Source organism: Dipteris shenzhenensis, chromosome 21 (assembly GCF_047967505.1).
Source record: "Dipteris shenzhenensis isolate YYH24624 ecotype China chromosome 21, Dip_SZ_1.0, whole genome shotgun sequence".
NCBI lineage: Eukaryota > Viridiplantae > Streptophyta > Polypodiopsida > Gleicheniales > Dipteridaceae > Dipteris > Dipteris shenzhenensis.
The window spans coordinates 45,014,374-45,038,314 of record NC_141616.1 but is presented as its reverse complement, the minus strand read 5'-3'; the positions used below and the strand labels follow the sequence as shown (position 1 = coordinate 45,038,314).

Here is a 23,941-nt window from a genome sequence, read left to right as displayed (position 1 = left end):
TTGCCCCTTAGTATCTTTAAAGACAAAAACTATGAGGAACTTGCTTTTCCAAGATTTTCTACGGCTATGTACACACATACGACGTGCCCACAAGAATGAGCTACCAACAAATGGTCAAATGGGAGCTAACAAATAAGGACAAACACTTTGTATTGAACATAGAAAACCTCTTCTTCAAGATAGTAAAAGTTATAGAATGACAAGTCCTGTCCTCCACATGGGTGCATATATGGAAAGGCAATTGTAAGCTTCATGTTTACAAGCTAAGCACACAATAGAAGAGATGAACATCGAGAGATTGTTGCAATCCAAAATTGGATGTAGTGACTTCACATGCCTACGAACATCTGTAGACTATAAGCATTGCCTAAAGAAAAATCTATTTGCCATGCTCAGACAACTGGGCCCTCGCATGCTCTTTGTACCATTCTCAGTAGTAGCAAAGAAAATATGGATGCCTTTAGTAGAATGTTTGTGCACATTAACTCATGAATTCTTGATGTGCATGAGCGAAACCAATGAAAGCGACCTTTGAAATCTCATTCGATGCAACCGAGCCACAACAGCTCGATATTATGTGCATAGGTTCAAAGCCTTGAAAACTTTGCTGAAAAACAACAAACAACTTCTTAGACGTATCACTGACTTTCTTTTTTATAACTAAAGTCCAGCACAGGGGTAGCCAACATGATCATGGATTGCTATGGATTGATGGAGCACCAATATACACACTATCAAATGATGCTGCCATTGTCTCATATGTTGACATATCACAATAGATATTCCACAGTTGTAGCTTGTACACAAGGAATTGCAATCACGTAATCACAGAAAGACATGCGGTGAGGACAGAAGCCATAGGTTCGCAAGGCCACCAATGAGGAGCACTATGATCATCACTCCATTGGAAAGCCCCATGGTCACCTACAAGGTTTAGATTGTTTTAGTTAGGGTACATAGATTCCCAACTAGAGACACACACATCCTACATCAGTTAGCCCTCACATGCTTTTCCAAGCAAGCACACACGCGCATATTCAATGTTTTGCTTATATTATAGGAGAGGTTTCGACATTGCCTTTCAATACCAACTTGTAGCACACCATGATGACCTTACACACTCATCTTCAATAAGGCATAGAAGACTACATTGCACGTGTGGAGCACATGTGTCCAAAGGCCCAATGCTTCATGCATATATGCTCCTCTTGCTACTAGAGGATTCCATCCTAGTTGTCGTGCAACATGCTTTGTGTGGCCACTTTAGCAACGCAAAAATAATAAAAGAATATGCCAATGGTGAGCCTTGCTTCATATGAAGATTTTAGTAGGGCAACAAAATAAAAGAACAAATGACAAAGGTGCTCAAGGCTTGATTAATGAGTTAGTAGCAGAGACAACTAGCACAATGGTTGTTATTTCAACCACCTAGCCTATAAAAGAATATTACTTCTCTCTCTCTCTCTCTCTCTCTCTCTCTCTCTCTCTCCCCCCCCCCCAAAAAAAAATTCAATGCAAAATGATAAATAATGTTGGACTAATTCCAAGAGCATTGTACATGTATGAATTGGGTTTTGTTTAGTGCATCCATTTATGGGTGAACTAAGCTACAAATGTGACCAAAGATCAAAGTTTTAAATCCACCATGTAGTAGCTCCATAAATGTGGAGTGCATTTTTCAAAAAGTTTGCCTTTCTAGCCAAGTAAGAAATAGAGCATGCCCTCAAATGCATGTCCATAATTGTAGCGTAATATTGGAGACCCCCTAAACCATACGAAAGTTTCTCAATTGATTGTCTCCTTTGGCTTATGGGAAGCTCAAGTGGTGCACTTTAAAATGAATTATTGGTTCCATATCTGTGTAGAACAAGTATTTGATGTTTTTCAAGTAATTTGAATATCCTATAGAGTCCAAGATACATGCTTCACGAGCATAATACATTTTCAATAGTTTAATAAGCCCATTCAAGATAATTATTGTGCAATTTTTTGATCTCATATTCATCTATACCACAATCTTGAACCTCGTTGTTGGGCTTGTTGCCTAACCACAATTCAATGGCCGACTTGAGATGAGATGTAGGTAGCAGGTAACCATAGCTCGCAATCACGTCGAAAGCAATAATAAGCTTGCCATCAAGATAAAAAGGTGCTAACCTTAGTTCCACGGATGACTTGAGATGAGTTGTAGGTAGCACTTGAACCAATAGCTCACAAGCAAGTTGAAAGTAGGAACATTGATTCATGATTCCACTACGTTTGTCACTAATGGAAGGCACACTTATATACAAGCAAGTGAGAGGACATACTTTTGAAAAGCAAAGGTGTTTCCAGCTGTGTTTGCCTTTCCCATAATGTAAAGCTTTCCACTCTTGTATAACAATGCAAAAGATGTTTCTAGAAGCAAAAGACATAAAGCAATTGTATTTCTTAAAAGATTAATTACACTGAAAATTCACAAAACAAGAAACACTTTGAAATCGATGAATTGGTAGAGGGAGAGGTCATTAATTTATTTGACAAATCTCTCCTAGATTGCAAAGTTACGGCAATACGATGGACAATTTGCAAGGGTTGATTATCGCTTATTTGGTTGAAAAGGAAGTGCATTGATACGGCTTCATAGTCACCCTCTAACATGTTGAACCACAATCGTCTACCATGCTCTTTCTCGACCTTATATCCCTTTGTTTCAATATACTTATTTTGATAGGAGAGTTGGCCTCTTGGCTCAAAGTATGTGGCATGCAACATCTCATCGCCCTCAAACTAGTGGAATAACACCTTGTTGAAAGGGGATTTTATAAAGCTTCTTCCAAATTGAGGATTACAACTTGCAACATTTGCCTCAAATCACAACACTAATTAGCGTCAAGGTTCTTCAAAATTTTCATGCAACATGTGTGTCTAGGTGTTTTTTGATGGGGTCTATGGAAACCATAAATTTCAAATTCATGTGGTGATTGACAACCCAAGTTATTGGCATTTACCTCCCTTGGGAGCATTATGGGCTTTCTAGTAACATCTTGTCATATGCAAATTGAGTGACCTGATATAAATATCACATTACTCTTTGAGACATACATTCCTATGGGAAACTCAAGAAATGGATGCATGATTATGTCCATGTGTACTCACCCTCTGCTAATCTCACCAAGTGGCACAAAATTCCCTTGCATTTAATCCCAAAGTAGCAAAGAGCTTCATCAAGAGTCTGCTTGCACAAACTACCTTAGCTCTTGATCGGATTGTGGTTCTTCTTTCAGAAACCATATTAAAGGTCACATGTAGCAATCAACACTAGTTAGTACCTCGAGATATATGTTGACATCATTGGGCAGGAATGACTACACACATGATTCGTCCTTTTGCATTCGTAGCAGGATCGTGGAAAAGCTAATCGCTACTAACAATGCTAACACACAAATAGCATAAGCAAGGCTCCATAATAAAGCAGCACAGACAAGCAAAAGCAACTTAAATCGCATTAGACAAAAACTCTAAAGCTGTAGAAAATATTAATTGGAGGAGCACAACGTGAGTGATTAGTTTCTAAGCTTACGATTGTGGTTGGCCTTGCTTGTATACAAAGGATGTATAAATAACTAGCAATTTGCTTGGCATGCATCCAATAGGTAGACTTGGTCAAACGTGTACGTTCTCTTGTGTATTAATCTTGCGAGAAGCTCATTGTCTTTACCACTTCTACTTGGTTACTCAGCATGCATTAGATTGAGCTATGCATGGATGGTTAATGCATAGTTCCTTTCTACCATTGTAGGTTCATACCAATGAGACATTCAACATCTCATGTAATAGAGTAGTCTTCAAACAGTAGATGTAGAGAGAAATTTCTCATAAACGGACTCCACAACCTATGCAAACCCAATGATGAGTTGCTCTCTGTGGGGAGGTGAGGCATTGCAGAAGTTGGATAGGTGAGGGGGCAAAGATCTAGGGAAGTTGTTGGGAGGGGAAAGGGGGGGGTGAGCTGAGAAAGAAGCTATGGTACAAGGGAGCAAGCTAGGTGACTGATGGCAACCATCTTTCACTCTGCTCTCTGTTTGTGTGGCTGGATGTAGATGACTATTGTACTGGTCATGTGTTACATCTAGGATTGGCAATGTGCTAGTTTTGATGAGATTATGAATAGTTAAATAAAGAAGCTTGGTCCTTTGAATTGCTGTGTGTGTGTGTGCGCACGCACGTGTGTGCATGCGCATGCATGCACACACACACATGCACGATTTAAAACAATTTCTTTTCACAATTCTTTATCAAAACAACCTTCTGCTGATAGGTGCCGAATGGTTCTTCTCATGCATCAGTAAGAGCATCTGAGTGGCTGGTAGGTGGGCAATTCAGAACCACCAAATCTCTTGTGAGAGCAATGGGATTCGTTTTAGCCGATAATCATTAGAGGTAAGAGCTATACCCTTTGTGTCACTAATGGAAGGCACACTTATATAGATAGGCGGGCACTCATTTGAAAAGTAAGGGCATTTGAGGCTGTGTTAGTTTTTTCACCTCAGTAGTACTTAAATTGCATGTTGCTGCGAGATGTAAAAGACATTAGTATGTAAAAGACCACATTATTATTGAAGCCAATTATTTACGATTTTAAAAGCTAATGGCTTAGATTGATTGATTTGAATTCCAAAAAATAGTTTGAATTTTAATCACTACATGCACAACATACTTCGAAGCTTTAGTTTAACAAACAATGATGATATGATGATGAATGCACTTCCTTCTTCCCTCTTATTTAAATGATAGAATTCCATCTCTCTCTCTCTCTCTCTCTCTATATATATATATATGTGTGTGTGCGTGTGTGTGTGTGTGCACGCGCGCGCGTGTGTGTATTCACTTTTAAAAAAAACTGTGTATGTATGTATGCATGCATGCATGTACATACGTACGCACGCACGCATGCACGCACGTACGTATATATATATATACACACACGCACACACACACACCCCATATGGTGCATGTGTGTGCGTGTATATATATACACACATGCACACACACACACCATATGATCGAACCACATACGGTGTGTGTATACACACACACACACACACACACACACACACACACACCGTATGTGGTTCGATCATCACTCACCTAGAGAAAAGAGGTTGTTGGCCAATTATCTTTAAGTCTTCTAATTGAAAAGAATTGAGAGTCTGAATCTTCTGCTGCTAGCTATGTGTCCTCCATCTTTTGGGTTGCTTGGTCCCAGATCACACACATGGATACCTTTCCTATCAAGGGCTTGAGCCATCCTAGAATTTTTTTATACATCCGAAGTTGTCAAATAGCCTTTACTCGTATAGAGCAACGTGGCCATTTGATAGAAAGTTTGCTTTCAAGAATTAAGGAAGGTTGCCCAAAGGCTAAGAGCACTATGAATGTGGCTTAGAGAGTCCTTATATTGATAACTATTTTGTCAATTGGAAGTTCATTTAGATTTTTGTAAAGGAGACTATTGTGCAGCCCAATTTATGCAAATCAACAAAGTCTATGAGGTAAAACATAGCTTATCGAAGTACTAATGTGATAAATCCTATTCATCACTCATATAAGCTCCTTGGAACTTCACACAAAACTCTGGCACCATGATACAAAGGTTAAACTCATGGTTTCAAGAGCATATAATTGCCGTTATATAGAGGTCGAACTCAAGTTTTCAAAACATTTGATCGTGGAGACTTTTTGCCAACACACTTTTCCAAGCCTATGGATTTCTATACATGAAAGTTGATGGCAACCTTTAAGTTGATTATATAACCTCCATCTATGCTTTCATGTTCAAGATTGTGACAGTTTTGGCACTTATTGCTTCCCACTAAAGGAGCTCGTCTCCCAGGCTAGTATGGAGTTCTTTAGATGCATCAATTTTTCTAGGTCAAAATCCATCTAAATTTATTAATTTTGTAGATTGAAACGCTTAACATGTTAATTTTTCTAGGTCAAAATCCATTAAATTTTTTTGATTTTGTAGATTGAAATGGCTAAAATGTTAAGGCAAGGCAAAGTATTCGACAATTATAGTTAGTAACAAGTGAAAGAAATGAATGACTTTTGCCATTCATAAGGCCTGCCCAAAATGTAAAACAAAGGAGGTAGAGAGAGATGGAATGACAATAAAAACGAGGGGCCCTAAGTCTTGAATGCTCACTCCCAAACTCGTCTCAAAGCCATTAGTGCACTTAACTCCCACTTGAGGGCAGCCAATCAAAGCATCACACCTATTTTAGAAGCAAATTAATCCTGAAAATTTTGAATTTCTGCTTTACAAATGAGAACGATTGCTAAGAGGGCCTCCCCGCACAAGCCAGTGGCTCTAGGGGAGCCCTACTGGCATGTGTTATTTGCAGCCCCATGGAGCGCTCCTTGGCAGTCCAATGCCAGCCCAAAGAGCTTGAAATCTGAGGTTCCAGCCCATCATTGGACTGCTAGGAGGAATGATCCTCTCCCATTAGTGGACACGGGGACAGTGCAGGCTGTGGAGGATGCAGACAATTTAAAATCAATGGCTTTTGAAACACATGGGGATGCAAAATTGATCGCAGAGCCCCTGCTGTCTCAGCAACCTCCCTAGCCTTTGGCGCGACGCGGGGAGCTGCTCTAAGGCTCCCCAGAGGGCAGGCCAAAAACTATGATTTGCCTCAAGTGTAAGAAACCTAAACAAGAAGATGTGAGGGAGAAGCAATTATACCAAAGTCCCTCTAGACCAAATCTTTGTTGATGGACCTAATTTGACCGTGACGATGCAAAATAGTGGGGTTAGGGTGGTGTAAATAGGAATAGGAGAACTCAAGAAGCTGAGAAGGTTGAAACTCGAAGGGAGAAAGGGCTTTGTTTTTTCTGTTAAGGGTGGCAAGAAACCTTCTGTTTGTGAGCTGTTCATGCTTGTGACGCCATAGCCAACCTTGCTCATACACACACACACACACTCACACACAGCACGAAGCAGCAGCCATGGATCCTCGCCGAAGCTTTCCTCCCCCTTCCCTTGACTACCCTCCTCGTGACCCTTATCTCCGTCGAAACTCTGATGCCTCCCCTCGCTCTTTGGCCCCTTCCCGCCCCTCAGCCCCTCGCCCCATCCCCCCCTCCTCCATGCCTAGCCTCTCCTCCGGCCAAGGCTTCTACACCGTTGAGTCCCTCCAAGGTGCCACCGTCGTCCCCCCTGCCCAGCTCGCCCCCCCTCCTCGTATCCTCCCCTCTGACCCTTACCCCCTCCCCGAACGAGCCCTTGAGCGCTTCGACCGCCCCCCCCCTTCCCGCCCTCGACGGATCCTCGCAGACGACAGAGCCTTCGGCCCTCCCCCGCAACAGCATCCTTTGGAAAGAGGGCACCCTCGCATCATGGGCCGAGAGCTCCTGCCGCCTCCGGAGTTGCCCACTCCCCGTGACTTTGTCCCCCTGGTGCGAGGAGGCCCCAGGATGAGGCCTCATCCGCCTCCTTTCGTACCCGATCCTCGTATGCAAAGGTTTCACCCTGGAAGAGAACCTTTAGTTGGGCGAGAGCGAGGTCCTTCAGGGTGGGCACCTTCTCGACAGGTTGATCGGAGTTGGGCTGACAGGAGAATGGACTTGGCTCGTGATCGCGGTCGACCCACGCAGGTTAGTGACTTGCTTGACTTGGGTTTAGGGTTTTAACGCTCGTAACTGTGGAACTAGGTTGGACCTTCCTTTATACTCTCGGACTTTTAATCGGCTTTCAACTACGTGAGGTATTAGGAAATAGAGCCGTTTTGAGGTTAGATACACTAGAAACTTTAGCCGCACCCTTCCACCGTTCCTTTGGACTGGACGAAGTTAAACATTAAAAGAGATAGATGACAGGCTGCATGCCAGTTCAATGAGTAGGCGCAACAGTAGGGCATGCTCGCCATACGTGATTTTACCATTTTTCCTTTGAATGCTGGAGCATATTGCTGTAATGGCTCTCTCTCCCAAATTTTCTTTATGTTTTGTTGCGTCTTGTGTAAGTCATTGTGGTATATCCTCTTTGGATGCCTTTCATAGGTTAGTGGGTTTATGCAAGGTAAATCGTTGAAGTGCCCATGCGGTTATCAGATTCATCATACCCTTTTCTAAGGGAATCGTAGTGGTCATGTTGGTGTTTCCTCGAAGACCCTCCTATGTTCAGGAGTTTTTTTATAGTTTAGGTTTCTTGGCATGCCCAAGGAGTGTAGGAGGCGTCAAGGTATTGCTTTTAAGCTTTGTTGGTCTGAGACCTTTTTATAAGTGGCAGTTCTATGATTTGGTAAGCATACAACAAACAGTTACGGAAATATATATGGAGCCCTCCAGATTTTTTCACCTGGATCAAGTTGCTCAAATGCTTTTAGTACAGGGCAAGAACTGGAGTGGCTGCATGTCCTTCCAATGACTAAAAGATATAAGCATGGGCCAAAGATTTTATTAATCAGTTGGGCCTGCTTCTCTTGAGTGTATGTCTTGAAAGCGACAGTCAGCATGCACATGTTCTCGGTTAATTGATGCCGATGGATCTTCCCCTTAAGATTTTTCATCCCCCTCGATCGTCTGAAATTATCCAGCTGATTCTGGCAAGTCTATCCATGTGTGGCTGCATCCCGCATGTGGTTAGATTGTGGCTTGATTTGTGCAACCCTTGAGTGGCACGTAGTGATTGCTTGTAAGCTTCTTGCATCCCTTAACTACCAGCAGACTAAAGGGAGAACTTTGTAGAAGCTCTCTCTGAAGGGGGCATGCCACTGAGCTGTCTCACTTTGCTGGTTTTGTAATGCAGAGGCCCAGGGTCAAAAAGCAACCTAAGCCTGTCCACCAGCCGAAGCCTACAACATCAGCTGCTGCTGTGGACAAGAAATCTTCCCCAGGGAAGCAAAAATCAGCTGAAGGGGGTCCTGGGTGGTGTTCTGTATGTCAAATCAATTGCTTTAAAGCTGACCACCTGCAGATTCATCTTGGTGGAAAAAGGCACAAAAGACAATTGGAGAAGTTAAATGGTGAGCCAGAAGTGGATGGAGGGGATCAAGTCATGAAGGAAGCAGAAAACACCGGCAATGTTGATGAAGCAGCTAAGAAGACAGAAGATAATGAAGCTGCCAAAGAAGGAGAAGTCGCTGAACAGGTTGAAGCTGCTGACACAGCTAAAGGTGCCACAACTGTAGCTCGCAAAAAACGAGCTATTACTGAACGCCGTGTTACCAGAAAACGCCGCAAGCCTACTGTATCGAGTGATGCACAAAATTCCACAGTCGCAGTTGCAGAGGAAAAAGAAGGTGAGTAAGCTAATGATGAAAACTCAAAGAAGGCAAGTGATTCTCTTGATTTTTAAAAGTTTTTTTTAATAACTGAAGGTAGAAAATTGTATACTTCAAAACAATATGCCTTGTATTAGCTTATTCAGGCTATCCCATCCTAAACAAGCTTCTCGAAGTATGGGTTTCCTTGGCAAAGCATGCCATTTAGATTCTACCTTGTGCATGTGCATGCTATATAGATCCAGAATGGAATCAAGGGCAGACTATTATTTTCCAAACATGGCCCAATCACAATAGCATGGCTTATGAGGTGGAGGTTATGAAGTCTAAGACTTCGAAGCATCATAACAGTGATTTGAACTTTTGGTTAAAATGTTAATTATATAATCCTCTCGTCAATAGGCTTTATTTAGGAGATTCGACTCAACAGTAATAATTGGATCTTTATTAAAGGCTGCTTGTGGAGGGAGATTAGACGTATTGTAGGGTCATAGCAGGTGCTTTGATCACTGTACAGGTGTGAAAACTTTCTGCATACATCTTTCGTCCTAACCTATTACAAAGCTTCATTTGGAGACAAGTCAAATGGTAATCATTGGGTCCATTTCAAAGGCTGACCATGGAGAATCCAGCCTAGCCTTCAATGAAGAGGCTGCACTTCTGTTGTCTTCCCCTTCATGGATCAGTTCTCACAAGAATAAAAGGAAGGCCACATGATTCAAGTCATAACTTGACTTTTTTCCATGGAGAAAAGAACCTCCATGAAAGAGTTCGTATTCTCAACCCTTACTGGCTCTCTGCTCTCAGACTGCTGTCTAGCTTTTCTTGGATTCTCATTCCAATTCGTTTTAGAAGTAAGCATTAACGTCTTCCCATCATATGCTTGAAAAATCAACAGATAAGAGGAAACAAATCCTTCTGTCATGTCATCACTCCAGCTTCATTGTGCCCTAATTGTTATGACGCGCTCTACAAGAGCCTAAGAATTGAATCTTCCCATCATATGGTTAAATCTCAACAAAGGAGAGGGAAGAGTAGAGTAAGGTAAAAATCCTTCTGTAGTATCAGCACTCTAGCTTGATCTCTGACCATGAACCTCACAAAACACACAAGAAGAAACCAAGTAAAGAGTTGTAACGTCAATGAGTACAATGTTTTCTTGCCATCTAAGGAAAAAAGGCTTATTATAGCTGCTACTAATACCAGGATAGTATTGAAAGCTGGAGTGCTGTTAAGCTACTAACACGGTAAAGTATTGAAAGCTAAGCTTAAGGAAAGCCATCTCTTGGAGTTTACTAATTAGAACAATATCTAGACTCCTTTCCAATAATGAAACTTATGGATTTTTTTTCCTGCAAGCCCAATTGCACATGGATAGAAGTGATTTAAGCAATCATGATGCTTGAGAGGGGCTATTCTTGTTTCCTTAAGGTATCACAAATCTATTTTAGATATTGTACCCTAGTCCCATTACGTTTGCTGAAAGTGTACCCTTCACATGGTCGAAACATTATAGGTTTTAATATACCTTTGGTCATGCAACCTACTTAAGTAAGTTGCTTCATTGAAATGATGTGATGCTTCATTCAAATGATGCGACTCTGCTTTGTAAAGTACAAGAAAGGATATGTTAAAGTGAGGAGAGAAGGGAGAGGGTAGTATTAGAGCATGGGCGGCCCAAAGAGTGCTTTGAAAAACGAGGGGGGGGGGGGGGGGGGGAAGGGTGGGGGGCCTCTTTTGGTGTTAAACCAAAGCAGAAATGCAATGTATGCTTCACGTGGGAAACATTTTTTAGGTTTAGTACCGCCTAGGTTTGTGAGTCGTGTAATATTATGTTGTGTAATATTATGTGTACTAGTAAAGGTATTCTAGAGACTCATTTTGAAGCATAAAAAGCATGCTGCTTGTCTTAAAAAGACGAAAAATGATACCACTGTAAAAGGTGGTGTAGATGAAGGCAAAGAACCAGCTGCAGGGGCCGAAGTCAAGTCATCTGGACAGGCGAAGGAAGATGGTGGAGCTAAAGGGGAACGTGTGACAGATGTAAATGCTACTATTGAGGTTGCAAATGGAAGTGTAGGCCAGGTGGCATAGTGATTGCCCTATTGAACTGAAGATGGACCTGTGGCCTGAGCTTTAGGCAATCTTTTGCTGCAAAGATGAGACTACATGATTTTTGAGAGAGCTTAGGAGTCTTAGTGTGCTAAGTGGATGCCCTTGTATGCGAGCATGTGTAGTAAGCTAACTGGGCATCAGCCATTTTAAATGGCTCTTTTTCCAGGAACTTCAGTTTTTATGAAGCGGTATGCTGCTTCAGAACATATGGATACTGTTCATTTAGTGCATTTCTATAAGTTTTTAATGGTATTTGGGCTGCTGTTATTTGTCTAGCTTTGAACTCTAGGGTTACCAACAGATTTCAGGCCTCTGTGCTTTCCACAGGGATTGAGATAGCATGTACTTCTCATGGAAGAAAGTGAGTCAGGATGTGCTTTCCCCTTGAGTAATATGAGTATCTTGTTCCATTTGTGTTGTGCTGTTGCTGTCTGTGCTTAGTTTTTTCGAGTTATCTTAGGAGTGGCCTAGGTTATGTGTGAGGATAGTATACAAGGCTTGTGTGGTTAAGTTAGTGTTGCGTGGTTAGATTAGTATCATGTGTTTGTTATCTTGAGATTTGAAACTTGTTTAGAAATCATAGACCCATTGCTATTGCTTTAGATGCAACATGTGGGAAATATGTGTACCATCAATTACTATGACTTACTAGGTATTACGTACAGAGTGTGTGTGTGTGTGTGAGAGAGAGAGAGAGAGAGAGATTGTCCACAATTATTTCATTATGTGCTAATGGACATAAAGAAGATTATGCCCACAAAATTGCATGGAAAATGAAACAGGGTGGACAAAATCTAACGTGGTACAAAACTAGGTTCACATGCACCCAAGCATACCTGTTTTGTTTAGCAGTGCTAATACTAATTTGGGGGATTAAAAAGGAGCTAGTTTGGGAATGCTCCTCACCAACCAGGAAATCAAAACTCCATAAGGATTAGCTAAGCCAGCTTGACAATGTCAAAAGGAAAGGGATGTTGCCTTACTTGGCCTCAGTATAAAAGGGGGAGAGGTGGACAGGTGAAAAGAGTCTTATATATGAAGAATGATGAAGGGTGAGTTTACATATGCCCTCCATCTCTTTACATTTTCTCCGTCCCCGTCCCTCCCTACTTCTGGTCAACCACTTACTCTCCACGCTCCTCCCTCTGTCAACTTGCTCTTTGTGTTTTCCCTCATCTGATTCAGTTGTTCTTTTTAAAATGTTATGATCCTCCTCGTGCCTCGCCCTTGCTTCCCTACCACAATTTGTTCTTTCTTCCCCTTGCAATCCCCTTCATTTCTTCCTTAGTGCCTGGGTGCATCATTACTATCCTTGCTTCTGTTGCTGTCCATTGCTACTGTTAGTGTGTAGTTTTATGATGCTGGTTTTGTAAGTATGGTTGTAGTTTAATGTGTTCTTTCATATTTAGTATATATATACATCCAACTCAAATTTAAGCAACCTCATTATGAATCTAGCACAACACGCCCCTTCCCCCTCTCTGCTTAAATTTATGTGCTAGATTCATAATGAGGTTGCTTAAATTTGAGTTGGATGTGGTTGGTTGTGTGTTGAGGCTAGTATGCAAGGTTGGCTTCTATGGTTATGTTAGAACAGGTGCAGCATCCTTCGGGGTCGGATTGGGTTCGTGTAAGTTGTCCCTTAGGCTAAGCCAAAGTCTCTGCGTTATTTCGCAAGCATATATCCCACATAGGGCATAACCCTTCACACCATAGGACCATAATATTTGTAAGCGCTTCAAAGGGATAAACAAGAAGCTCCTTGTTAGCCAAGACGGAGACTCTTTTGAGTCGTTCGTTACACCATGACATGAGGTTAGCATAAGCAATTAGGTTAGTATCATCTATTTACTAGATGTTTGGAAAGTATAGATCCATTGCTAATGATTAGGATGAGTCAAATAAGTAATGTGTTTGAGAGGTGTCCTTTTTCTACCTCTTTTCTCATGGTTACAAGGAAACAAAAGGTGTAACAACCAAGATCTCATATCTATAAAGGTATATGTAGAAGATAAAATTTTGGAGGGGGTTGTGTCTTGAGGCTTTGAGGACCATTAGGTACCAAAATATCACTATGTAAGGGGTTTGTGTAGAATTGAGACAATCAATTTGGCATTCATTGAGTCATCATAGAGAATGGGTAAGCTTTCAACAAAGAGGCCATTGGAAAAAATGTAAAGTGTGGTTAAGCAATTCATTAATTGTCCATTAGGAAAACTCAATTTTCAAGTGTCTCAAGTCTTGTCATTTCTTAGTTTGAGCAGTTAACACATGTTAAAAGGTTTGATTAGGTGATTGCTTTTGGATTCTAGAAGTGGACACTTTTAATCACGCATTCAATCATGTGAGTAAGTCTTAGGTTGGAAGAATTTGTTTTAAGCATATAAAGGAAGTTAATTTATAAGTACAATCTTCTTTGAAGGTGCAAAAGATTGTCACTAGCACAACACTATATGGGGACATGGTAGTGGGACATGTGCAACGATAGACTTTGTCCACTTTTGTTTTCCATGCACCTGTTTTGGACATAACTTCTTTATGACTCAAACAAGATTCTTTATTAGTTGTGGATACAATCTCTTCTTTATTTCTAAAGGTACACAATCTTTGTTATACATAATGATTGAACAAATACTGCATTAACAAATTTTCACGTCTTAAATCATCCCAATCATTGCCAATGTATCTACATCTTCCAAATAAAATTTACATTGGAAAACAATAAGTACATGATGCTAATCTAACTATGCAGCACTAACCTAACCATAGAAGCCAAGAGCAGACTAGCACACATGCTAGCACATGTTTTGCATTACATTACATGTGAGTGAAACAAGGAGTGGAGGGACGTGAAACAAGGGGGGGAGGGAAGCTGAAACAAGAAGTGACGGGGTAGAGGGAACTAGTACACATGCTAGTTGATGTCTTGCATTACATTGCATGCGAGTGAAACGAGTGAAGAGGGCAAAAGGGAACTAGCACACATGCTAGGTTCATGTCTTGCATTTACACCACTTGCCACCTCTCTCTCTCTCTCTCTCTCTCCCCCACACACACACACAAACAATCAAGTGTGAGCATTACCCATAGTGATTTGAATTTTTCAATATTTATAAAAATGATCAAAAGCTAACATTGTGGATGGACAATGTCAACTTTTTCATGTTCAAAAAGAGCAACTCTGGAAAAAGATTGTGAGGAATACTTGTAAATAGATTGCATAAATGGAATGAGTTGACGATTGAAATACCAATAGAAGAGAAGAGTGAAACAACTAAGGAGGTGAGGAGGGAACCACCACCTTGCCCCCCTTTTGTGGATGGCCAATATGTAGAAGAAAGTGTAGGAAAATATGCAATAACAAGACACCATAGTGTGTTTTTCATGTTGGGAAAGAGTATTGGACATAAGCCCTTCAATGTTTTAGAGTGGGTAAAATTGTAGTGAGGAATTCTTGTAAATAATGCAAATACTTGGACATAAGCCCTGCAATGTTTTAGACTGGGTAAAATTGTAGTGAGGAATTCTTGTAAATAATGCAAATACTTGGAGATAAGCCCTTCAATGTTTTAGAGTGGGTAAATTTGTAGTGAGGAATTCTTGTAAATAATGTAAATACTCATGTGCTAAGAGAAAAGAAAAGAAAAGAAAAGAGGAGACATGCAAAGAAAATAAAAAGAGAAGAGAAGATAGTTTTGTTTACAATTCTAATCAATTGAGTGTGCAAGGTTCATGAAAAAATCCCAAAGGGCTTGATTATGTTTGAAAAGCCTTGGAAGAGGAAATGGTTATTTATGACTCATGAGGGAAGAATATACTTTGTTAGCAATGCATGAGGAAGGTTAGTTATGTTGATAGATGAAGTATGAATAATTATAATATAACCTCCTCATGTGAAGTACTATATAAAAGTTACCTCATCATTTTATCCATGAATGGTAACTACATGGGGAAGAACCAGATGTAAGAAATTGTGGATATTGCAACAATTGTAAATATATCAGACATAATTGTTCCAATGCACAATTGAGAAGATCAACCAGAGAGAGAAAAGAGCCATAGTTCACTTGCATAAATATAGCATTTCATCTGCACACAGAGGAACATGTGCATGAGGCACTCATAAAGATTGTATGCACAAAAGTCTAGTCCCAAATTATCATCAAAACTAATTATGAAAATGTTCATTATAATGACAATTGAAAAGGTCACATAATTTCTTGAAATGGAAGGTGAAAACCAAGAGATCCCAGAAGCTCAATTTGAAGTGACCATGGATTCAACCGCAAGAAACCCCAATTTAGAAACTACTTGAACATTACTTTAGCCCAAAGCCACCATAAAGAAAGAGTACTTGTAGGTCAACATGTTGGCAATTGAGAATGATAGGTCATACCTCATATGCTCAAACAAATCCTTGTTGGAAGAATAGGTGTTTGAATAAATGCTAAATGATACCTCATTCATGAAGGCAACGCGAAGTACAAAGAGAGAGCCCTTCCCAATGAGGCGAATATCACAACCACCTTCGAATTAATATGACCTTCACATTGAACTGCAACTTCTCCAAAGCATCACGCAACCTCTTGGTTGTTGTGAAGGGCTTAAAGTCATTCATTCCAACAAATCCAAGAAGGGCACAAAGAGCATTATGGTACCATTTTTACCAATTCTAAGCTACATAGTATCGATCTTAGCACCACGGTCTTGTAGAAGTCTTTTGAATGCCCCATTCCATAGGAAAAGCACCCCCATGAGATGCAGGGTTTGCTCAACTATAGCATGTGCATTCAATAGAAGGGGCATTTTAATCACTTCAAATGTTAAAAGCTTACAAGACATAAGGATTTAACGGAGTTAATGAAACATAGGGAGCTTAAAATAAGATGAGACTCTAGGATGAACTACTACCACCACCTTAGTGCCACAACAGGACATGGGTATATTAATGAAACACAGGATATGGAGCTTCAAAATAAGAAGATGAGAGTCTAGGATGAACTACTACCACCACCTTAGTGCCACAACAAGAAATGGGCATACTACCAACCCACATCAAACCTCAGCATCGTATAAGTCAAATGTTAGAGGATTAATCATTAAAATTTCATTTTGTTGCTTGAAATAATAAGAGAAAATTAGAATTGAAATAAGAAGAGAAAGGCCAATGTAACTCCCCTTAATTTCCTTTCCCGAACTGTTAAGTGATTCTTGTATGTGTCCTTGCTTGGTTGCTTTATTTTGATGATCAAATGATATTTTTCTTCTCACTTGTTCTCTAAAAAGAGCCCATGATGCCTTTGATATGCTCAAACATCATGTGAATTTATTTTGTTCAATTTTCCTACATTTCAAAAGTAAAACTTACACTATCAAGCTTTGTTCCTTAGAGATAATTGAAAAGAGCAATAATTTACCTCATTTCATTTTGGTTTTCTCGTTTTTAAAAGTAGCCAATTGTATTGAAGAGATATAAAGGGCTATTGAAGTGATATATCCATCTTTCTCTAAGTATGTATCATCTCTGTCTCTCTCTCTCTCTCTCGTGAAGACCTTTTTCTTGACTCCAAGTAGCAAGGTCTCATACTCGACCCCCCTCTATGCAAAGATGCATCAACAATGGAGGATCATTTATAGCCCCGCAAGAGAAGATATATTACTTGAGCATAAAAACAATGGCAACTCTGGGAAGGAAGATACCAGACATGGATACACGAGAAAACAAGAATTCATGGCATAATTAATACACAACTGTAGCATATCTCCATCAACACTGCCATAGTTAAAGAGATGCTCACTAACTAAGTTTGTTCAAAACAGTGATGATTGATGATGCTAGTAACAAAGTAAAAAAAGCTAATGATGATTGTTGAGATGATTGTTCTTGCTGATGCTAGTAACAAAGTAAATAAAGCTGATATTTATATATGGAAGTAAAAGAGCAAGAATCTAGAGTGAACAATAGAATGATCTTACATGTTGGGAGGTTGAAAGATGGTTGTGTTCATGATGATGAGGAGAAAGACATACATGACATAATCACATGCCTTACCACAAGTTGAATGGCATGACAAGGACACATGCAATATCAATCGAAATGACACATAAGCATAGGTCTACTTCAAAGATTCTCAAACAAACACATAAGCTCAAAGGTTCAAAGATTTGGATATCTGTGTCAATCCAGCTCAAATAAAGAAATAGTGAATTGACCAAAGGAAAGGAAGCTAACAAAGTAGAAAGATGGCTAGCTTATTGAGAAGCCAAAGCTCTAATTAGGGACTTCAAAATTGAAAACCAAAGACTCTCAGTCTTGAATTGATATTATAAAGGCCACTCTACGATAATTTTAGAATGTATTTATGCCTTATAATAACTCAAAAGGAGCTGAGCTTTTTTGCCCTCCCTTGATTTTCTAGTTTTCCAGAGGTAGTAGGTCACGTTTTGGTGTTTGTACTTTGTCTCATAGTCCCATGTAGAAGTAAATGGTCTCTCTCTCTCTCTTTCTCTCTCTCTCTCTCTCTCTCTCTCTCCCACCCCCCCAATAGTGCCAAGATGAAAATTATCAAAAACAGTAAATAGAATTGAATTCCCAAAGGCCAAGCTTTGATCTTGTGCCATTAGCAGCAATTGCCAAACTCTGATCCCTTCCTACTAGCAAAAAATGCCTTTCTGGACACAAAGTGCATAAGTTCAAAGGATGGGTAAAAGAAAGGCAAGAAACTCCCCCCCAAAATGGCGAGACAAAAGGGAGGAAAAGGGGAAGACAAAAGGATGGACAACCATATCCCAAATGACAATAAAAGAGTGAACAAGAGGTGGCCCAATACTTTCCAAGGGGCATATAAATAGGGAAAAAGATAGTAGACATGACATCTTAGAAAGGAAAGAACCCATTCAAGGAGCCTTGAATAAGGCAAACAAGGGATTCTACCCTATATTTCCAAGGAGAAATCGGGCAACCCTATCGATCGCCTTTTTTGACAAATGGGGTCACCTAGCATAAGAGGACATTTCCTAAAAAATCAAAATGCAAAAGAAGTATAAGAAAATAATGACAAATGCATAAACATGTAGGAAACATGATAATCATGATCCTCTTAGGCTTTTAAGGATACGATCACCAATGGAGGACTTAGGATTCAAACTTTAAACCCCCCTAAAATCTGTTCTTCACGATTCAATCATTCCTACTCAATTAAAACATGTATAATCAAAAACCCCAAATACATGCTTCAAGGGACCAACGATTGTCAATATGCTTTGAAATAAAAGATCCATGGAATGCACAATATGGGTTTGTGAAGCCATATTTTTCTCTAGATCTCCCATGAACATAGTGATTGATGATCATTTAAAGTACACATTGCAAAGAGTTGGTTAACTTGGTAGAGATTTTGTACCAACCTCTTATCATAATGTATGCCACAAGAGTAAAGAAACCCCTATGGTAAACGATGACAATATGACAACCAAAAGGAACTATGAAATGAAAATAGGGAACACTATATCCAGGAAGATCGAGAAGTATGCCATTGTCAAGGATCAATTTTGATATCATAATTAAGGAGCTACTTCAATGAATAAGAGTTTCATATTATAGTAAAGTCAATATTGCCTTTAGTTGCTATTTGTCTAAACTACTCTAAAGTATCCATGGTAGGTCTCCTAAAAGGTTAAATAAATTAAGAACAATAACTCAATGATTTAAGCATCGCAACCAATAAGTTAGAACTTTTTTTTGGGGTATGAATTGAGTGCAAAGTGTGGGATTTTCATGATTTTTAGAGTTAATGTGTTTTTTTCTCTCGCCTTGCAGCCTCTCCTCCCCCTCTCCTACCCCCGATTTTCCCCCTGCCCTTCCTCCCTTCCTGTCTACCCTCCCCACCTCCTCTACCTGCATCTACCCTCCCTTCCCTTGCCTCTGTTGGCAGCACTCCCGCCACCCCCACCAGCGTACTCCACCCCCCTGCCTACTCTTTTGCCTCTCCTTCCCCCAACAGCCTCTCCACACCTCTCCCTCCCTCAACTGGCTTCTTGCCCCTCAGTCGGTTTCTTCGCCTTCCCCTCCCCTTCATCTCCTCCTCCCTTCGCTTCTTCTCCCCCCCCCCCCCCAACCTGCCTCCTCTTCCCCTCAGCCCCTCCTTCCTCCTCATTCTTTCTCTTCTCTTCTTCTCCTCCTCCTTCCTCTCTACTCCTCTGCCTTGTAGCATATATAGTGGACGGAGCCTCATTGTGTTCGAGTTGGCCTTCCCATCTCGATTGGCGATGGCTCAGCCTTCAGCCAATCCTCACCCGCTTCCACTAGCCGTGAAAACCGTTACATTCTCAAAAGACGAGTTGCAACAGCTCAGAAAAGATACAGAGCAGGAGAGTCCAACATCACTCTTTGCTGGCATCCATGGGTCCCACCCATCTAGGTTATAGGCCAGGGACTGGATGCTATCTGCTTTACCTGGAGACCTCGCAGGGCACCTCAGATGTTCGTCTGCTTGGTCGAGGTTTCTCCCAGGTTATTTTTGACTACCCGGATACAGCAGTTATAGTGCTTCAAGCTAGTCCCTTAACACTGAGCTCCAGGAGGATTTTCTTAATGCCCTTCTTGTTGGGCTTTGACCCTGTGGAGGAGGATAGCTAGATGATTTCACTCTTCCTCAGATTCCCTGACCTCCCCCAAGAGTACCATTGACTCTTATATCTTCCATTGGAGCCACTTTCGGGATGGTCATCGAGATCCCCCCCTTCTCTAGGGATGCGTTCTTTGGTAGCAGAGGCAGTCAAGTCAAATGGCATACCACGTGTTAGGCTCATTTTCTCAAACTCTAACATCACGAATGACCACATCATGCTCCAGCGTCCAGATGGCTCATTCTTCAGGTAGAAAGTTGAGATCACTGGGAGATAGGATAAGTGTAGGATTTACAGGACTGTTCCAGTTGTCCCCTATTGGGTGCCATTCAGAGTTGCTGAGCTAGCTCCACCTTAGGAGGCTATTGATGGCACCACAGACCCTCCCTTATAGGCAGGAGATATTCCTGTCCTAGTTCCTTGTGCTGATGAGGTTGCTCCCGTCCCTTCAGATGTTCATGTGAAGGAGCTTTCTTCGATGGAGAAAACTGTTGCTGAAACCTATGCCTTACTCCAGGCTAATGCTACTTTTATGGCCGAGCTCCATCAACAGCCCCCTTTCTCTTTTGCTCTTACTTCTTCACTTCTTGACAGATGCAAGGGGATTATCGCTTCTACTCCACTATTCATAGGGATCCTCCGCACATTTGTGCCAGAAGCATCATTTAGGACTTCTTTGAGATGTGGGAGTGCTTTCCCCAGTTGACTTCCCTCCTCTTGATAGGAGGAATTTTTCTCAGGAGAGGGATATCTCCGCTACCTGGTCGGGTAAGGTTTCCCTTTTGAGATGTGGGAGTTCTTTCCCCAGTTCACTTCCCTCCTCTTGATAGGAGGAATTTTCCTCAGGAGAGGGATATCTCTGCTACCAGGTCAGGTAAGGTTCCCCTTTTGAGATGTGGGAGTGCTTTCCCCAGTTGACTTCCCTCCTCTTGATAGGAGGAATTTTTCTCAGGAGAGGGATATCTCCGCTACTAGGTCAGGTAAGGTTTTTCATCCCGCCTCTTCCTCTCTCTGATGAGGATTGTCAGTTGTTAGGGATTGTGCCAAGTCAGGTAAGCTTCTGTCAGGCCATACTTTTTGGTCACCCCCGCCTTGGGTAGCAGTAGGGGAGGTACTTGCATTTTTGTTTCTTCTTCGATGTTACCCTTGGTGATTGGACATGGGATCATTGTTCCCTCTAGAGCTCAGTGGATCATTCCTTTGATTGGTGGGGGTAAGGTTGATTTCTTAAACCTCTATGCCCTCAATTCAAGATTGGAACGTGTCCTTTTCTAGAAGGAGCTACTTTCTTGGTCTTGCATTGTAGAGTCTTGGATCATTGGGGGTGACTTCAACATGGTTGAAATGAAATGCCCACAGAAAAAAGAGGAGGTAGGGATGGTGGTATCCATGCCCTAGAGAGAGTAGCTTGGGATGCCTTCCTTTCTCGGTACAATGGCAGAGATGCTTGGCATGATGATGCTTTCCACACCCAACCACAGTCAGTCCTATTTTCTTGGTCGAAAAGGAGGTTGCAGATGCCTATCCATGCATGGATTGATAGATTTTATGTGGATGATTAGGCTCTGGACACAGGTGGGACAGTATGCATTACATTTGGGGTGTCCACTTTAGATCATTTTCTAGTTGTTCTGTTTGTTTCAAATCCTCACATGAGGAGTCGCTATGCCAGTATTAGGATTTCAGATGCCTTCTACGCAGAGGAGGGTCTCACAAACGCAGTGTTGCAGGCTTGGGTATCTCACATGCACGATGGGTAGCTTTCCCTGTCAGATATAGCTGCAGCCCTCTCAGATATTAGCAACTTTTATCATTCAGTTGTTCATATCAGGAGAAGTGAGATCCTGAGGCGAGAGAGAGGTATCCGCCATAGCTGTTCTTCAGAGGGAAGAATAGAAGAGACCTACAAATGCTTGGGCTTAGGATCACCTTGTTACAGCAGCAATCACTATTAGATCAGAGAGCAGAGTATGCCTTTCATGTTAGAGAGTCATTTTAGACTCAGACGGGAGGTAGAGTCAACAAATAGTTCTTCTCTACTCTTGGCCCTAGACATAGTAAGGAGAGCGTTTCACAGCTTGTTGACTCAGATAGAGTTTTACAAACACATCCATATGCCATCTTCCAAGATGCTCGAGTTGCTATTTGGTAGCACTTACCTATGTTGGTGATTGGAGATATGATAGTCTCACTTGATGCACCCTTCACTAACATAGAGTTCAGGATTGCTCTATCTGCCCTTCACAAGGGCAAGTGCCCTAGCTTAGAGGGGCTTACCCCTTCTTTTTTAATTTCATTTTGGGATTAGATTGGGGACCACATTACCTCAGCCCTGTAGGGCGTTTGGGACTCGGATGAGATGCTAGACTCAGAGGGCCTCATTCATCTTACCCCAAAAGGCAGTTGCAGGAGTTTAGTGTCTTAGTGGAGATCGATCACTTTGCTGGATACATTGTATAAAATTTTAGCAAAAGCAATTAGCCTTTGTTTGTAGTCCTTTCTTCCAGATCTTATACATGATACACAGATGAGCTTTGTGCATGGCGGGAGCATCTTCGATAACATCTTCTCATTTTGGGAGGCTTCTGACTGGGCCATGCATGATGGCCATAGGCTTGCCATTCTACTCCTGGACTTGAGAAAGCTTATGACAGAGTGGATTGGAGCTTTCTACAGAGTACCCTCGTTCACTTTGGATTCACATATTTTTTTTGAAGTACTACTCTAGGCAGAGAACCTCAAAATTGACTATATGACCAAGTGATGATAAAAAGCTCAAAAGATAAAATCTTTATTTTCTTCCACCACAAAGTTTGTGACTTCATTTGCTGATGGAGTTCTCTCTCCAACTATTTTTGCCTTGTTGTTGATGTAGCCCTTCTCCACAAGATATTATTCACTTTCCTTATAGTAGGAACCATTTCTCTCCTCTTCCAAAAGAGAAGCTTCAATATCCACCAAGTTGGATGTAAAAGTGTTGCTATACTCTTCATCTAGAAGACTTTTGAGTAAAACTTGTGCACCAAATACGTTTGCAAGTTGCACCCAAACTTCATGTGTAGTCTCACACCCATCAATGTGATGAATGTATGAGTCACTACGTCCCAATACTATGATAGCAAGAGCCTTTTCATGTTGGACTATCCCTTGTACTTCCCTTGGCTTCTTTTCTTTACCATTTGCCACATTCCATATCCCTTTTTTCATGATGGTGAACTTCTCCATAATCTTCTTGAAATGTCCAAGCTTTATATTGGTACCACAACATATCATCTTTATCATATCACATCCAAGCTCATCACTTACAATCTTTTTAGACATCAAGGTCAGGGCAGAGCACCCAATGAAAAGTGATGATCTTCTATATATGTTATTATGAACAAGTAAGTACCTTTGGGCAACTCCTTCTCCTTGTGAAGACATGATATTAAGTAGGTCTTACCACTTGATATGTGACAGTTTCTAAACTCTTACAACTAGTATCTCTCAACACAAGTCACCTATCTTCAAAATGATGACTATCCCTTTGCAAATGGCACTCAAGCATAGAAAATGTAAACATCATCGCCATAACTGACAAGTACCATGACACTTGTGGAGTGAATAGAGATCTATTAGTGTAGGTAGCTAAAATAGATATAGAACAAAATTTTTGACTAGTCAAACCATTGGGATGGCATTCAAGGGGCTTTTGGCATGGAAATGAAGCTCTTACTTAGGACTTCTTCTAGCAAAAGAGGAATAGCAAAAGTTTGCGTTGTGTCATTGTGGAGAGATGTGCCTATTCCAAATGGTATTTGCGATTTCTCCACAATCATTGCACCATTTTGGGATGTAGCACTTTCTATATCATTTCATGTAGTTGTATTGTTGCCGAAGAGTGTGGATGGCAAAGATAACTCATTTGAATCTGCCTTATTAGAGAGACTTAT

General features: G+C 41.0%; 1 protein-coding gene across 2 annotated transcripts; it reads left to right on the top strand.

The window, feature by feature from the left end:
• Positions 1-6,833: 6,833 nt before the first annotated feature.
• On the top strand, positions 6,834-11,656 carry LOC147888924 (uncharacterized). Of its 2 annotated transcripts, none has more exons than XM_087392522.1 (3): positions 6,834-7,638; positions 8,792-9,284; positions 11,218-11,656. In XM_087392522.1, exons 1-3 carry the CDS (start codon positions 6,991-6,993, stop codon positions 11,358-11,360), a joined length of 1,284 nt encoding a protein of 427 aa, XP_087248648.1. In that variant the 5' UTR covers positions 6,834-6,990; the 3' UTR covers positions 11,361-11,656. The 2 variants fall into 2 exon arrangements, with proteins under 2 accessions (XP_087248648.1, XP_087248647.1); XM_087392521.1 differs by having other exon boundaries at positions 11,209-11,656.
• Positions 11,657-23,941: the final 12,285 nt, after the last annotated feature.

Excerpts from the sequence above, each read along its gene's own strand:
- LOC147888924 (XM_087392521.1), top strand. The coding sequence starts at position 6,991 with ATGGATCCTCGCCGAAGCTTTCCTCCCCCTTCCCTTGACTACCCTCCT. Across the intron at positions 7,639-8,791 it reads ATCGCGGTCGACCCACGCAG|AGGCCCAGGGTCAAAAAGCA; the intron begins GTTAGTGACTTG and ends TTTGTAATGCAG. Across the intron at positions 9,285-11,208 it reads AGTTGCAGAGGAAAAAGAAG|GTGGTGTAGATGAAGGCAAA; the intron begins GTGAGTAAGCTA and ends CCACTGTAAAAG.